Genomic DNA, 17,823 nt, shown 5'->3' with positions numbered 1-17,823 from the left:
GGGGGGGGGGGGGGTGAGTCATTCAGTTTGGGCAGTACCACTTATTATTCAAAGGGTTTTCACTGAAAATTTACTGACTGAATAGCGAACAGTGCAGACCATGATCAGCCTTTACGGATGTACAGGCAGATCTTTGTCTGCACTGGTCGTAAAGGCAAAAACAATTGCCGCAAGCAGGCTAAAGGTTAATGTAATATAATATAGCTTCTTTCACTTAAAGTGACTGTATCATTTATCTAGAAAACCATTCAAAATATCAACTTTTCAATAATTTCTGTTCTCAAGAGAAAATAAAAAACAACAAACAAAGCATTTACATAAATTTCAACTAAAGATTTGTTTGAAGTGTAAAATTATTGAGAACATTTTTTTTTTAGAATAAACTGGCAATTTTGTCATGCTATCCATAATTGTGGTACAAATTACTGTGATTAAACTTTTTCATAGACTGGGGTTTTATAAAATGGGTATAACTGCATAAAATCAGACTAACCACTATGAAATCTGACTAAAGTACATTTCCTATTACGCTACGCTTAGGATCTGACGACGAGCTATTGAAGGCCTCGTTCTGACGACCCTTCCGCTAGCCAATCAAAAGCTAACTTACAAAATTATGCAAGCTTTAAAAAGCCTTGGTTTTTGATATCTACAACTTTTATGTCGAAAGATATCAGATAGCCGGTTAGCTCAGTCAATAGGGCACTTCCTCTGTAAGCGAGAGGTCCCGGGTTCGAGCCCTGGATTGACTGCAAATTTTTCTTACTCTTTGACATTCGAACAAGTTTTCTGATTGGTTCAAATAAAAATAGATTTGCGAAAATAAAAATAGATTTGCGAAAATAAAAATAGCAATATTGGAAATCGAAAATATACAGAAGACGAATGTGAATGGGTCGTTCTCAGATCTTCGTTTAGAAGATCAAGACAGTAGAGAACATATCATTTTACAGGAGAAGACTGAAAACAATTAAACGGTTCACTAACAATACATACAAAATGTGTCATGTTAACTAGACGGTACAATGGTTGAAAATGATATATAGGAAATAATATGAACACAAATATACACATACAATAAATCTGAATACTAATATGTTTTATGTAATTTATTCATTTACTGATATTTTGTTAATTAATTCTATTAATTAAGATGGTTTTTGTATAATTTCGTGTAACAGTTCATTCTTAAAAAATTACTTATAATTTAACTCAACATATAATAGGATCTGTTAATAAAAACATGAGAGGTGAAAAATCATTCTTAAATCCTATATGATGAGATTAGTCATACATAGTGACTTCAATTTTATTTTATCTTTGTCAAGCAATCACCGGTGCATAACACATATCAGCAATGAGATTTTCCATAATACATTATTATAGGTCGATATCTTTCAACTTGCTCACCCCCTTGACCCTGAATTTTCATTTGTTTAGTTCAGACCTATCGATAGGTAATTTTTTAACGGTAATTTTAATGCACGTGCTTTTCCTGAAATTAAGCAGCATAAAATATGAGATTTTCAGCATAATTATACTTTAATACGTTAAGTATGAAGAAATTTTGATCAACGCGTCTTTTCAAAATAACTGAAAAGTAGTTTGAAAATGTTCAACATATCAAAAAGATCAAGTACTTTAGTCAGATTGAACCACTATCCAGTTTTAAACACGGTTATTCGCTAATTGACTGATTATTAAACAATAGAACAAGGAAATACACTAGACCAATCAATCAAAAATGTGTCCGTTCAGACTAGACGGTTACAATTTGGGTATATGAACAATGATATCATGATACCATGACCCAAAACTTTTCTACTTATTAATGTTTTCTTTTCAAACTGATCGCGGCTAATTACGACGGAATACAATGAGCCGCACCATGAGAAAACCAACATAGTGCATTTGCGACCAGCATGGATCCAGACCAGGTCAGGATCCATGCTGTTCGCTTTCAAGCCCTATTACAATTAGAGAAACCGTTAGCGAACAGTATGGATCCTGACCTGACTGCGCGGATGCGCAGGCTGGTCTGGATCCATGCTGGTCGCAAAAGCACTATGTTGGTTTTCTCATGGCGCGGCTCATGACTGATATCCCGTTGGTAGCAAAGTCACAGGTCCAGCTGACATTACCCAATGTACTGAGAGTACCAACATTTAGTGTCATTTGAATGAAAGATTTACTTTTGAACTAGACCTCTATTTGCTGATTTTGAATATTTTTTATTATCACTAAAATGCTTCTATATGTAAACATAACACTGGCTACAATATTTATGACTAAATGTCAAAATTAAATTAATAAAATCTATCAAAAATAGTGTCATTTGAATGAAAGATTTACTTTTGAACTAGACCTCTATTTCCTGATTTTGAATATTTTTTTATTATCACTAAAATGCTTCTATATGTAAACATAACACTGGTTACAATATTTATGACTAAATGTCAAAATTAAATTAATAAAATCTATCAGAAACACTTAAGAAACTTGGAACAATTAAGCAAAATAATAGCACACTTTGGTTGACTGAATCTGGGAAGTGTGCATCCTGCTTCCATGAACATATACATTGACCCTGGCAGTTACACCAAAGAAAGAAAATATAACAACACTGAGTCGAAGTACGGAGAAACATTTTACGATTTATAACAAAATAACTATAGCTATATGTCAGACTATAAGGATCTTACATGCCTGCCCGTGTAAGACGGGGTTTTCCCTACCCGAGGGACAGTGTGGAATGGAAAACCGAGCGTTAGCGAGGTTTTTTATCCATTCTGTCCCGAGGGTAGGGAAAACAGCTGTCTTACACAGGCAGACATGTTAGATCATTTTTCTTGCCTATCATGTTGAAAATAGATCGTGGAGACAAATAGGTTTGGGTATTTCTTGACATTATTTATAAAGTTTATGACGTCACAATGGTACCAGTACTATGTGACGTCACCTTAGTGCACGCTATTTTAGACAAGGTTTTTCCCTAGGGAAAGACAGGAATATCTATCCCCGCCAGGTAGGTAAGAAATAAGATATTTCAGCCGCGCCATGAGAATACCAACATTGTAGTTTTGCGAGCAGCATGGATCCAGACCAGCCTGCGCATCCGCGCAGTCTGGTAAGGATCGATCCATGCTGTTCTCTAACAGTTTCTCTAATTGCAATAGGCTTTGAAAGCGAACAACACGGATCCTGACCAGACTGCACGGATGCGCAGGCTGGTCTGGATCCATGCTGGTCGCAAACACACTATGTTGGTTTTCTCATGGCGCGGCTCCTTTGTACTAATCGATCTATATCTAACTTATTATTCTTAGAAGAGTGACATGTATTTGATTGTGGTCACACCAACAATGTTAACATCATTAACAAAACATTTATAGAATGTTAGTGATACCCGATAAACTTACCGATAGATCAGATTCACTTCAATGAGAGGCCATTTTATTTGACATTCTGGAACTTGGCATCTGTGGTAACTCCACTCGTCTGTTTTGTGGCGCTGGACACAACTTTGTGATCCCGGTGCTGGACACAACTCTGTGATCCCGGTGCTGGACACAACTCTGTGATCCCGGTGCTGGACACAACTCTGTGATCCCGTGTTGACTTAAGTCGTTGTCTACGCGTTTTCATTGAAATAGAAAATAATAAATATAAACATAGTCCGTGCCAGTGTGTGACGGTAACAGATGGAATGGAGTATTACTTAAGTTATGAAATGCATCTTTGAATACTAATTACCATCACTTTAGATGACGTAAGAAAAGTACAAAACAAATGATGAAACAATAGATACAGCTGGACATAGTGCGCATGCGTATTCTGTTCATAATAAAACATCACAGATCTAGATACTTCAGATTCTGAACATTACTTATTGGTCGGTTGTACGGATGTTCATTATGGTTAATCTATTTTTTCATAATTATATATTAGATATAATAAATTATATATTTCATATATTTATGACATTATCTTCAAATAAATCAATATTGAAATAGTAAAGGAAACACATGATATACTAAGTACTTGATAGCGTGTTCATCATAACTATAATTAGTAAAGTAGCGATAAACCACGCCGCGATTATGATCGCACTCACGCGTCACAGTTCACGAGACTTAAATAACCCAATAGGAAATGATACTTCCTTGTTTTTAAGTTTATTACTATAAACGAATCAATGAAAATCCTTGAGATATTTTTCAAGGTTGTGTAAAGACCAATGATATTAATCGGCGAAACCACCCTTACGTAAGAGCGATTTAATACTTCTCAAAACAAGTATGGTGTACTGGGGAGCACACAATAGGGATAGAATTCGCTAAAATATATAGGGTAACGGCTATAGGCAAACTGATCTCCTCACTTAACCCCATGACAATGACTGCGCTACAACTACATGAAAATTAAGTGATTTCCTTTAATGAAATGGCCCATATATCATTTTTCATACGGAACTATGCAGACACATTGAAATGTCAACATTGAAATAGTAAAGAAAAAACATGATATACTAAGTACTTGATAGCATATAACAACCTCAACATGTATCAATTCATCCTTGGTAAAACACATCGCGCAACTAACCAATAAGTTTTTTTTTCAAGTCAGTAGTGTCCAGGACAAATGATTTAATATGTTTAGAGCCAGGTAATTTGAATCTAACTGTTAGCTAAATAGATCGCCTGCTAAAAAATACTTAGTAGTAACAACAGAGTAGACAGGCTGCTGTCCTATGTTTTTGCAGTCATATTTCTCTTCGTTAGCAGTGGAAAAAATTCCAGGAAGTTTTTTTGTAGATTTACATTTTTATTTCCCCTTGCTTTGAACATAGGTTTGGTTTAGCCATCAGATAACATTGTGCTACTTTAGAGGCTCAAAATTTATTTATGAAATGAGTCGCACCATGAGAAAACCAACATAGTGCGTTTGCGATCAGCATGGATCCAGACCAGCCTGCGCATCCACGCAGTCTGGTCAGGATCCATGTTGTTCGCTTTCAAAGCCTGTTGCAATTAGAGAAACCATTAGCGAACAGCATGGATCCTGACAAGACTGTGCGGATACGCAGACTGGTCTGGGCCCATGCTGTTCGCAAATGCACTATGTTGGTTTTCTCATGACGCGGCTGCAGTATCGGTGAAAAAACAACCATGCAGCCAAAAGCCAGGCTAATAGTAGAGGAAAATTATTTATATTACTGAAACATGTCGGTTAACAAAAACCTGCAATCTCAAAACGTTATGTCCGTTCATGAACACCATATTAAGTATCGTGGGAATTTCTTATCTATTTTTAGATAATAAACAACTTATCAGTTTATGAATTGTGAGCGTGCACTGAACAGGAACCAGCCTAAAATTACTACGTAATCTTTCTCCAATCATTTCCTTGTTAAATACAAATTTCAAATTTCCCTAAAATAGGCAGAAAATCACGGTAAAAGTCTTAATTCTTATCCTTAACTAATGATAAAGTATTTGTCAAAATATTAACAACGAGAAATAATTTATCTGATAAAACTGGCGGCAGGTAACAAATTTTCGTTATTTTAAATACCAAAATATTTATTTTTTTTTGAAAATAAACTGAATACATTCATGCAATAGATCTACATAGTTTTTATGTTTTATTTCGATATTCTTTTCGTTTATTTATACTGATTTAAACTCACTATATCGGTAAAATGTATTAAAATAAGTATTAAATAAATAGCATCGAAGGAGATCCGTTTTATAGCATTCATTTGCTTGTAAAGATTTATTTAAAAATTTCGTTCGGGCTTATGGCTTTCGAGCTTGTTGGGCATGGGTGCTTATTCGTGTCTTATTTCAGGAAAGGGTGGGAATCTCGGAATAACCAATAACCTTTTGTTATTTGAATGGATTAGGACGGGGTTTAGTTCAACATTGTAACTGATGGGCGATTGATTGAAATACAATGTAAAATATAATATACCTCAAACTTTATAAATATTTATTTTAGACGAAAACAATTGTCAATATCAAGCTGGAGAAAGTTAGATTATGTCAAACCAAGATACTTCTTGAATTTGTTTACGAATAGTAAAATTGCCATAGCTTTTTAAGCCTAACCGTTGAAATATTGCATCCGCGTAAAACACTGAATATATATACTACATGTAACAAAGGCAATTGCGGTTTGACTCCGTTTTTAATTTATGAGAGACAGAAATATCAAGAAAATTAATGAGACGTTGAAAGTTTATCCTGTTGGCTAAATGAAATGATAATCATTTGTAAATTGTGAAATTAGGTGTAAGTGAATCACTATGGAATTGCCAACATCCGGAGAACTGGTCCACATCGGCCGTTCAAGAATGGATATCGTTTTCATCTAACAAATACAACTTCCCAGAGCATATTCGCGCTAGGACTATGGGTTGTCTTCACGGATACACGGGCAAGAGGTTGTTGGCTATGCTTCTTCCAGACTTTCGAATTCAGTTTGGAGATGTTGGCGAGTTGATATTTACAGCCTTTCAACAGATCCTAGACGTGGCTCCAAACTTCGAAGGTAATTCTTTTTTTTCCCCAACTTAGTGAGAAAGGAAAAAATGAATCAAATCAAAGCTAAAAGAATGTCATCTGGACCTATAGAATGTAAACAAGCCAGATATAACAGGAGACTTGGTTTGATCGAGTCTGTTCATGAGAGGTAATAGAATATACAAACCCCACTACGCCCGAAGCAAAGCCCCAGCCTTTAATAACCTTTTGTAGGAAGAGCCTATAAAATCACAGTGCTGCTCTGGGCTGTCTGTCAGCTAAAAATAGCTCGCTTTCAATGTCTTACAAGCAAATGTAAATAATGGGCAGTTGAAGAAGAAATATGAACATCATTCATGTTTTGTGCATAAATATTTGAATCAATCTTGTGAAAAATTCAAAGGTGAAACTAGTATTTCTGATATTTAAACTTCTTTATTTTTTTTTTGAAACTATACTTCACACTTGTTTTTGTTTAAAAAAAAGTTATTACACCAATTGATAAAGATGTTTACAATTTTTGTAACTTTTTTTTCAGCAGTTTATTTAAAATTTTCTAAAAGGGCTCTCAGATGTGAAGCATGCATAACTTTTATAAAAACCTGCCCCAGCGTCATCTTGTGTCTTTTATATGACAGTTTGGGGTTTAAATACCCTGTCAGTAATTTTTGAGGGAGTAGCATAGATCAAATAACAAGGCTACTCTAGGCTGTCTGTCAGCTAAAAATAGCTCGCTTAAAATGATTCACAAGCAAATGTAAACAATGGACAAGAAGAAATAAAATATGATCTTACATATTTTGATGGTTACAAATTAATATCATCCATATTTTGTGCATCCATACAAGAATCAATCTTATGAAAAATTCAAAGTGGAGACTAGCATTCCTGATATTTAAACTTCTTAATGTAAAGTGAAAAGTGAAACTTCAAAATCAAACATTCATTTAGCTTTTCTGTCTGGGATGTAGAACAATACACACAAATTAGCTATGAGTGTTACTATAATAAGGTCTCAAAAATGATAAGCTATTTGAAATAATTTGTCACTGTATGTCTGTTGTCTTGAATTAAAACTTGCTCTAAATAACATAAAAAATATAATTGCTGAAATGATTATGAAATTCTAATCAGCTTAAGAATTGAAAAACTAAATTTAAATCAGTTTAGATTTGAAAATAATTTTAATACATTAAGAATTGGATAACTAATTTCTAATCAGCTTAAGAATTGAAAACTACTTTTCTGGCAAAACTTTACAATGCACTCAGACTCTAGGTGCTAATTCCATTGATACTTATAAGGATTTTTGATAAAATTAACCATGTGGAAATTGGTTACAGTCTCTTTTTCTACAGGGTGTATGACCTCGTTAGCTCCTCCCAACTAATTCAAATTTGTAGCAGTTAGTTTAAACTACTTTTTGAAACTATACTTCACAATAGTTTGTTTTTAAGAATAATCACACCAATTGATAAAGCATGTTTTAATCTGTATGTATGCAATTTTTTGTAACTTTTTAATCAGAAGTTCATTTAAAATTTTGAAAAAGGACTCTCTGATGTGAAGCAGGCATGGTTTACATAAAAACCTGTCCCAGCGCCATCTTCCGGCTTTTATACGGCAGTTGTGGGTTTAAGCTGAACTCTGACATATCTGACATATAGAAACATTAAACTTAGACCTTAAAGCCACAACGTTTACTACCCTGGCAGTTATTTTTGTAGGAGTAGCCTATCGAATAACAACGCTACTGTAGGCTGTCTGTCAAATAAAATAACACACTTTAAATGATTCATAAGCAAATGTAAACAAGGGGCAGTTGAAGAAGAAGAAATATGATCTTACATGTTTTGATAATTACAATTTAATATTATTAATATTTTGTGCATCCATATTAGAATCAGTCTTATGAAAAATTCAAAGTTGAGGCTAGCATTCCTGATATTCTTCTTAATGTAAATTGAACTTGAACAGTGCAACTTCAAAATCAAACATTCATTTAGCTTTTCTGACATGTCTGATAGGCCCATTGATTGAGGTATTGTAGCAATCAATGTAGAAATATTGAAGCATTCAAATCTGGGATGTAGAACAAAACATACTGTGAAATCATTAATATTCGTGGGGGACTAATTTTCGTGGATTTCGTGGTTGAGTCAATCCACGAAATTTTATCCCAACGAACAAGTAAATTTCCCATTCATTTTATGTTCAAAAGTTGAAATCCACGAATTCATATCCCCATGAAATTGCCGTTTTGACCAAAACCACGAAATTTCATACCCACAAAATTAAATGATTTCACAGTACACACTAGCAAATGTTACTGAGATAAGGTCTAAAAAACGATAAACTATTTGAAAGAAAAATATCACTGTATGTTTGTTTAGTTCTCTACACCCTGGCTTAAAACTTGTTTAAAATAACATAAAAGATATAACTGCAGAAATGATTATGATATTCTATTTAGTTTAAGAATTGAAAATTACTTTTCTGGCAAAGCTTTAATGCACTCGATAAAGAAATGTATATATGTTATTTGTTTTTCAATATTCATATTGCTATCTAAGTTTGAACACCAAAAAATTATTTACAGAAACATACGGAATATTCATGGGTGTCTGGTCAATACTTAAGGACAATAATACGAAGTCTTCAATAAACAAAATAATAATAATTAGTTAGGTTATTCAATTCGGGGGAGAGGGGGGAGGGGGCGGTAATCCACCAGTCAAGAGAGGATCCTGGAAAACCATAGATGGGCTCGTGGGATGAGTTCAACAACATGCCCCCATTTTTTTTCAAATTCTGGGTTTCTTAAGGTGAAACATATCTTTACAAGAATTACAAAACATCTTCTTAAATGGGTAAATACCAGTAATTACAATGAAAATGATATTCATTTATTATTTATTGTTTTTATTCTTTTTAACATTATTGATCTAGTCAGTAGTCAATTATTAAACAGTAATGATTTTAAAGTAATAATTTAAAAAAATCCAAATAGAAAATAATTTTTGTACCATGAATATGTATATTTTATGAAATAGCAGTAAACTGATGTAATGGAGAGAATGAACCTACTCTGATTTTCTTTAACATTAATTTCTTAGGAAATAATTTAATTCTGAAAAGAAAAATAAGTTAATGAAAATGAAAAGAAAAAACAATCACAAAATTCAATATAAAAAGGTCATAAACAATAAATTTGGATATATTAATCATATTATAACATACGAAAACGGGGATTCTCAAACGTATGTCAATTATCAATTTGTTGAATATAAATCAAATAAATAAATTTTGATGTTTACATGAACACCCTGTGGACAATGAATGATCAATATTTTGTTACTAAATAGTAGAATTTTGGTTTTACTTATGTTAAAAAAATAGTCCATTAAATTTCATTAGTTACTGGTATATGAAAGAGTGAAGAACATTTGATGACTTAGAGAATACTTGGTCATGACTTTTGCAGCATCACCATCAAATTTACATACAGGCTTTCTCATAGTGCTAGCCTAGTCAAGAGTCAATAGAGAAGCGAACCCAGAATTAGTCATACCAATTATCCACGCAATCAACCTGATTTATAATGTTATATGGTAACGACATTTCAGTAACTTTTCATTCCAGGATATGAATTTTGCTTAGGTGGGAAAATAACCACCGAATCCAGGCATAGCAGCTGGCAAACAAAACGGGGATGGGACTGTAGGATGACTCATGGGATGGGTTGGGATGGGCTGAAGGCATGGGCATCTTTGCCCCAAGGTTCTAAGATTTATAGTCGGGAAACAGTTGTAAAATAAAGATTCCAACTGGGGCATATGATAAGAGTCAGTAAGGATAACAAGGCTACAAGCTCTGTACAGTACAATTTCATAGTAGTGAGACCATCATTGTATTCGCTGCCAGAAGTGAACTTAAAAAAATAAATATACTAGATTATTACTCTAAAAACTGTTAGAATATTCTTACGGTTTCAATTAAGTAATGAACTTTATGACAGTGATTATTTTGACATAAACTATTGAAACAAAAAACAATGTATATATTATGAACAAAATTAATCATTATTGTCCACTGGAGTTAAATGTAAACATGCTGTTTATTATGAAAGTAGAACTGAAAACCTGGCATTGTTTGGATGGGCCAATATGGGTATTGGATTGTGCAGTATTGTCGTTAATAGTATAACATCGATAACATATTTATTATCATAATCAATAAAATGTAAATATTGCACATGTGTTTGAGAATTCCCTAGTTATGTATTCTATAAATGTACTAAGAATTAACATTCTTTTTCTGTTATCTTTTCGTATTGAATATTATGTAATTAATGTTTTCTTTTTATCATAGTCAGTAATTTTTTCAGAAATTGATTTATTTCCATTTCATTTTTCTGTCATCAAATTAATTTATTCATTTAACATAATTAATGATTGTAGGTTCATTCTTGATTTTGTTAGTAGGTCAATGTCTGAATTATCTAAATTTTCTGTCCGTAATTATATACATGTAATTCTAACTTTTCTCTTCATAATTTTCATTATACCAAATTGTTTATTTTTTTATATCCAAATACATTTTTGTTCCTATATAAGTCTACTGTTATTTCATAAAGGTATTCATTACTAAATACATATTCAAGCGATATATATATTTTTATTTTTATATTTATATAATTATTATGTTTACTTTTTATTTATAATATTACTTTAAGTTAGTATGTTATAAGTGTACCACTGACTGGATCAAGAAATGATACAATAATAATGTAAACGATAATAATGAATAATGTTAATTACTGTTATTTGCCTAATAATAAGACATTAACCCATTTTGTTACTGTCGACCAGATCTTACTGGCAGTATGGCATGAAGTCCCAGGAGTATAATTTATTTTATAGAGAACTGTTCACTTTAAGAAACCTTAAAAGATCTGAGAAAATTATAGGGGCAAATAAGTTCAGCCCATGTCCTTGAGCCCATCCCATCCCATCTCACGAGCCCATCCAATAAGCCCATCCCAGGTTTTTCAGGATCCCACCAGTCATAAAGTATTTATATAATGCCTGCACTATCTAAACGTATTCCGCAATTAATCCCGAAGTCAGCTTTTAATATGCTACAGACGGGGAGCCTAGAAAACCTGGGATTGGCTCATGGGATGGTCTCATGGGATGGGATGGGGTGGGCTGAAGGTCATTGGATTGTTGGCCCAAAGTCGAAGATATATACAGTGATGAACTTGAATTATAAGATCAACTGAGCCGTTAAATGGTCAGCTAAGGATAACAGAGATACAATTTGTAATTACAATTCCCAGAGTGAGTGTATTCGCTGCCAAGAAGGGAAACGAAGAAATAATACCAGTACTTCGTTCTTTTGCTCGTTAGAATGTACTTCTACAGTTCCAATATAAGGAATGAAAATGTATGGACTGTATTTATCATAAGTAAAGCAAAAAAGCAATAATTTGGAACAAATATTTATAATTTACTGTCCACTTACTTTAAACATAAAAAAAATATTTATTTTATTTATATTCGATAAATTGAAAATTGACATACGTTTGAGCATCCCATTTTGTGTATTTTAGAGTATGTCTAATGTATCTAAATTCATTTCTTTAATCTTTTTACATTGAATCTTGAATTATTTCCATTTCATTTTCTCTCAAAAACTATTTTTTTATTTCCTAACACATTAGTGTTAAGGAAAATCGGTGTAGGTTCATTCTCTGACGTATTTTAGAAGTCAGGTGCTGAATTCGTCATTTCCCCCCGGTGACATATATTTTCCTAACCTTTATCTTCATAACTTTCCATTATACCGAATTGTTTATTGTTTTGATATTCAAATGTATTTTTCACTATGTAAGCTTAAATAGGTCAACTGTTATTTCATAAAGGTTTCAATTACAAATACATATTCAAGAATTATATTCTATGTGTTTCTATTTCTTATAGTTATTCCTTTAAAATTAATACTGTTATAATAAGTGTACAACTGACTGGATCAAGACAATTAATAATGATATTGATAACAATAATAAAACTATACTATTACTGTTATTTGCCTATCGAAGAAGGCATTAACCCTTTCTGTTACTTTTGACCAGATCTTACTGTCACCATGGCATGAATTCTCAGGAGCATAATTTATTTTGTAGAGAACTGTTTCGCCATAAGAAACCTTCGAATATCTGAGAAGATTTTGGGGGAAATGGGTTCAACCCATGTCCTTGAGACCATCCCATCCCATCCCATCCCACAAGCCCATCCCTGGGTTTCCAGGAACAACCTCAGAAATCGCTATCATCATTTACAAAATTGAACACTATGACCATTGATACATGAAGCCTTCTGCCTATCAGGTTTGTTGATAAAACTAAACACGTAGGAATTATTTACTTTCTCTATTTCTCCAAGGCTCATGACCTCATTAGCTCCTCCCGGCAAGATCAAACTTTTGGCAGTTAGTTTAAATTATGTTTTGAAACTATTCTCCAAATTTTTTTATTTTAAAAATACATGTAATTACACTAATTGATACAGAATCTTTCAATGTGTATTTATGCAATTTTTAACAACTTTTTATCCAGTAGTTTATTTAAAATTTTGAAAAATAATTTATATCAAACGCCTGCCCCTGGGTACCATCTCCTGGTTTATATATGGCAGTTGGGTGTTTAAGCTGTCCAAAACGCTACTATAAAACATATTCTTTGGATTACCTTTAGGCTTCCATTGTATGCCATGACTCTTTCAATCTGCACTCAGTCTCTTTACAAACTTCATGAATTTAGTTCTAATGTCTAAAACAAATGAAATATCATAGTATTAAAATTCAACGTTTCAAGTACAAACATAGAAGCTCTTTTAATGTATTACCAGATTACTCGTCGGAACATAACGTCTACGTTAGTTCAGAATTATTTCCCTTGCGTTTCATATGCAACTTATATCTACGTATTTGTTATTTTTCCCCAGTCAGATCTAACATTTATCAGTCCAAGATCGCCCGTTTACTTGAAGATCTGGCAGGCGCATGTACCAGTCAGAACACAGTTCCTCTCTGGAAGTCGTTGCACCTTGAACACTGGAGCAGTATCGAAGTTCATGACTGGATAAAAAGTGCAGCGATTGAATATAATATAGACACACGTGATCGGAAGCAACTATTGGACATGTTTTCAAGATATACTGGTGCTGATCTTATTAAAATGACTGTTGATGACTTTAAAGCAATCAGTGTTGATTATGGTGAAACACTCTTCATGACACTGCACAGTCATAAACAAGAAGGTAATTGCTAATTTCAGTATTTGTTTTAAAGACACATCCCTAAAAATTTCGTACAATCGTACAAAGAAAATATTTTTGTAAACAAAGGGACTGTCGCAGAGACTGACTTTGATTTGAAGTTCTCAGTGATCAAAAATTTTTAGATAGTGATTTAGTGCGTGTGTGTGTGAGTGTGCATGCGCGTGCGCCTGCGTGCGTGCGTGCGTGTGTGTGCGTGCGTGCGTCGATCGTGTGTATGTGCTGTGAGCTGCGGTTTTAGCAGCCTGCGTGTTTGGAACGTGCCATTCCCTGTTGGATATTTATCCATGTATTTTACATGAGGTTCAATTTTATAGAAGTTTCGAAAAGGAAAGTGATGAGTATAAACAGTTTTTTTTTTTTAAATAGATGGTAGATGGCGTTTGATTTGTGCTCATATCCCGTCATACCTCTTATCTAGCTTAGAATTTACTATTAATCTTTCCTTATGGTCTATTACAAAAAGAAAAAGTGGATGCATTTATTATTTAATATGGATTGTCTCATAACATAATAATGATGATGATAGTTAATAAACTTGATTTCCAGTAAGTGATCAGTCTTGTTTTCTTTTCAGTAGGTGTTATTTTCTTTTCAGAGGGTGTATGCAGAAAGCGGCATCGGTCAAGTACTGAGCTACCTTCAATACCAGAAAATGAATAATGTGTATAGCGGATATTCACTCAAAACGCATAATGAAATAGATATGGTACTTCAAGATGTATGTGTCAACTCCATTGCGCATGTCTATAAACATTTTAAGTTACCATAACATCAATTAAATAGATAGTCCTGAGTCGTCTGGACGTCAGTGTTTCATCATGAAAGATTCAAGAAAGAAGTTTCATATATCTTTAGTATGACTGAAAGTCAGTGTAGTTTATGCAATAAATTAATTTGATCTTAAAGTGTGATAAGTTAACCAAATTTAAAAGGATTACCCAAGTATCTATTGTTCCCTTATTAACCCATATGATAATCATTTAAAGAAATATTTTCAATTACGTTTTCTGATCAAATTTAAACTTTGGAAATTATTGTTTAAACACTACTGTTACATTAGTCATTCCATTTTTTATCTGTTCGTGTGTTTATTTATGTAAAGGTGTAAATAAGGCAGCATGATTTTAGTTTGTTAATGTTTACTTCTGAAAGAAGTTCTCGGTAATTCACTTTTCAATATTCATTTTATGTATACTTTTGAGCAGTTATACAATAACAAACAATGTTAGCTCGTGTATGTACATAGTAAAGTCGACAAGTGTCTTTTTCGTCCAAGTTCTTCGTGTTTTCATATGTATACATTTTCCATTGTTCCTCGTGTCTTGGACTCAGTTGTTATAATTTCTTGTCCTTTGAGATGGTGGAGAACATCTGATTTTATTGCAATAGAAGTGTACTAAGGTCGGTGCTAGTGGTTCGTTGCTGCATTCTATTCACCCAAATGATATTTTCAGAGATTTTATTCATATGCATACATTACTTCATTAACATGTTATTCATGTTTTCATATGCCTAAATTATTACATTTTCACTTTTGTTTACATATGTACATATCATAGTATTTTCAGTTGTTCTCTTTGTTCTCCTCATTTTGTTTTTGCCTTAGTCGTTTGTCCATCCTTCCGTCCGATATCGGCTTGTCAGCGCTTCTCCAAATTCCCTGATCGGATTTCTGTTTAATTGGTATGAAGTCAAGGTGTGCATTCGTCGGCAAGTCCTGCTCAAATATTTTTTCTGTGGAGTTGTGACCCCTTAAAAGCTATTCACGAATTAAATTTGTCTCGATGACTTCTCCTTCACTATTGTTTGGATTGTTAGTATTTGATTGAAACTGCATAGAAATGATCAACACGAAGCTTATTTTACGGATTCATCGCATGTTCTTTCATTGAACTACAGCCCTTTGATTGGTATACATAATGTCTATGTATAAAGTCTTGTCTGCGCTTCATTTCTCAAACTACTTCCAAATTTCAAATGGTACTTCACATTTGTGATTTGTATAAAGCCAAATTCAACAAATCTTTGACACAGTCCGTTTAGATTTCAGTAAAACTTTACCAGAAGGATTGCTATGAAGCATAGTTGTGCACAGCGTAAGCACATCCTGCTCAAATCATTAGCGGAGTTACGGCCCTTTACAGGATATTTTTGGATTCAATTTGTCTGGACTGCTTCTCTTAAATTGCTGGATTTGATTGAAATTTGACATGAATGATCATATGCTACGGGTCTTAAAATGAATCATATTTATTGAGCTATGGCCCTTTGACTATCAAAGTCCATGCAGAGATTCTTCTTTCATCTTCAAAACTCCCTTCAGATTTCAGTTAAACTTTACAGGAATTATTGGTATAATGCCTTGTTGCTCATGATTATTTTTTGTAGAGTTATGACCCATTAAGTTCATTTTAAGGAAATTATTCGCCCAGACTTTTGACGGGATTTGCTGTAACTTCTAGGAATGACAAGTAGCAAGTCTAGTTATACATACTAGTATGTTACAGGCAGCTGTTATGGGTAAATAATTTTCCAGTGAGTTATGACTTTGAATTTTTTTTGCGTAAAATCTGCATAGCACCATTTGTTTCTCTGCAACAAGTTAAAATTTACTTCCAAGTTCTATTTCCTAAAACACTTGTTTTAGCAACATCAATTTCATGGGGAGACATACGTTTTTTTTTTCTTCTCAAAAACAACCATCTAGTAAAAAGATGTTATGACCCGATTATATTTTAACCATACCGCATGTTTGGTGTTCAATTTTTATGGAGTTGTAAGCTACGTTTTTGTCTATGATTGGATGTAACATTTCATGAAAAATGTTTTGAAAACCTACTATGGCTGAGATGCTTTAATATTTGGGTTTGTTGGGTCCACAGTAGTATTTATTTCGTTGCTACACTTTCTGCAAAGGAATTGAGTATACGCATATATAGTTCATAACTTTTAGTTTTTATACATTAAACTACTTACACGTGCATGTTTTGATTATAAAAGATTCTTTTTTGTATCATTATGTGTGTAAGTGATTCACCTGGCGGAGAGATCTTAAATCTACAGTGGTATTTTCGCCGCTGACCGCTCCGCTGTGGTGACCGCTGTACTCCTTTATTTGTTTGTTTTGAACTTGTTGTTTATTAAAAAATTTGTTTAACTTTGGCTATGTATTTTTTGAACAAATGTTTATTATTTACACGTTCATATAATACATTGCTATAGGGTTTGTTTTCGAACGTGGATGTTAGATGTTTGTCCTTGTTCTAATGTTCATGTACCTTTGGTGTCAACCTGCGGCGAACCCCGAAAGGCAATTGTTGGGAATAACGAATAAGGCAAATCATTACAACACATTTACATCGTTTTAAAATAACGAACGTCACATGTTATGCGATTGTATGGAGGAAGACATATCATATCCATGTCGTGTTTTTCAGAAAGGATTTATAGATTTGAAACAAGTTCTGTGATTTTTTAAATTCAAATGAGAATGTCTTGCATATTGTATATATTTATATCATATATTACATTGTTTAACAAAATCTCAATATTTTGCCAACTTGTTTAGATGTACGGGGAGTACATATCTTTTATGAAATTACGCAAATGATTTGAACAAAAGTGTCTTGCTGACGCACTAGATTTTCAAGAAAGTATTATGTGATCATATATTTGTATGCATTTACCGCCCTCACCTCATTATGAAAGTCATTGAAATACATTTATATTGTTTGCATTTATCAAACGACAGAAAAACATTTTATGGGAAAAAGTGCAAATATTGATTTTCATCAAGCTTTGAACAAATGTATATAAAAAAGATCAAACAATAAAGGTATTGCAGGACAACACATTTTGCTTTGTTTTTATAGATTTGTTACATTCTATGTGTAATTTATAACATTTAAAGATTGGTTGGATGTCGTTAAACGAATGGAGGGACTGACTCTGTGGTT

The 17,823-nt window shown here is 33.1% G+C and overlaps 1 protein-coding gene across 2 annotated transcripts; it reads left to right on the top strand.

Moving 5' to 3' along the window:
• Nucleotides 1–5,387: 5,387 nt before the first annotated feature.
• LOC128550249 (uncharacterized) lies at nt 5,388–17,720 on the top strand. Of its 2 annotated transcripts, none has more exons than XM_053528896.1 (4): nt 5,388–5,454; nt 6,292–6,552; nt 13,532–13,846; nt 14,463–17,720. In XM_053528896.1, the coding sequence occupies exons 2-4, from the start codon at nt 6,414–6,416 to the stop codon at nt 14,525–14,527; spliced, it is 519 nt and encodes a 172-aa protein (XP_053384871.1). In that variant the 5' UTR covers nt 5,388–5,454; nt 6,292–6,413; the 3' UTR covers nt 14,528–17,720. The 2 variants fall into 2 exon arrangements, with proteins under 2 accessions (XP_053384871.1, XP_053384869.1); XM_053528894.1 differs by having other exon boundaries at nt 5,409–5,547.
• The last annotated feature ends 103 nt before the right edge of the window (nt 17,721–17,823 follow it).

The sequence above is a fragment of the Mercenaria mercenaria genome, chromosome 17, assembly GCF_021730395.1.
Source record: "Mercenaria mercenaria strain notata chromosome 17, MADL_Memer_1, whole genome shotgun sequence".
Taxonomy (NCBI): Eukaryota; Metazoa; Mollusca; class Bivalvia; order Venerida; family Veneridae; genus Mercenaria; species Mercenaria mercenaria.
This window is presented reverse-complemented; position numbering and strand designations above follow the sequence as displayed.

Coding starts and splice junctions, on each gene's coding strand:
- LOC128550249 (XM_053528896.1), top strand. CDS start 6,414: ATGGGTTGTCTTCACGGATACACGGGCAAGAGGTTGTTGGCTATGCTT. Junction 6,553..13,531: donor CGTGGCTCCAAACTTCGAAG/GTAATTCTTTTT, acceptor ATTTTTCCCCAG/TCAGATCTAACATTTATCAG. Junction 13,847..14,462: donor GCACAGTCATAAACAAGAAG/GTAATTGCTAAT, acceptor TTTTCTTTTCAG/AGGGTGTATGCAGAAAGCGG.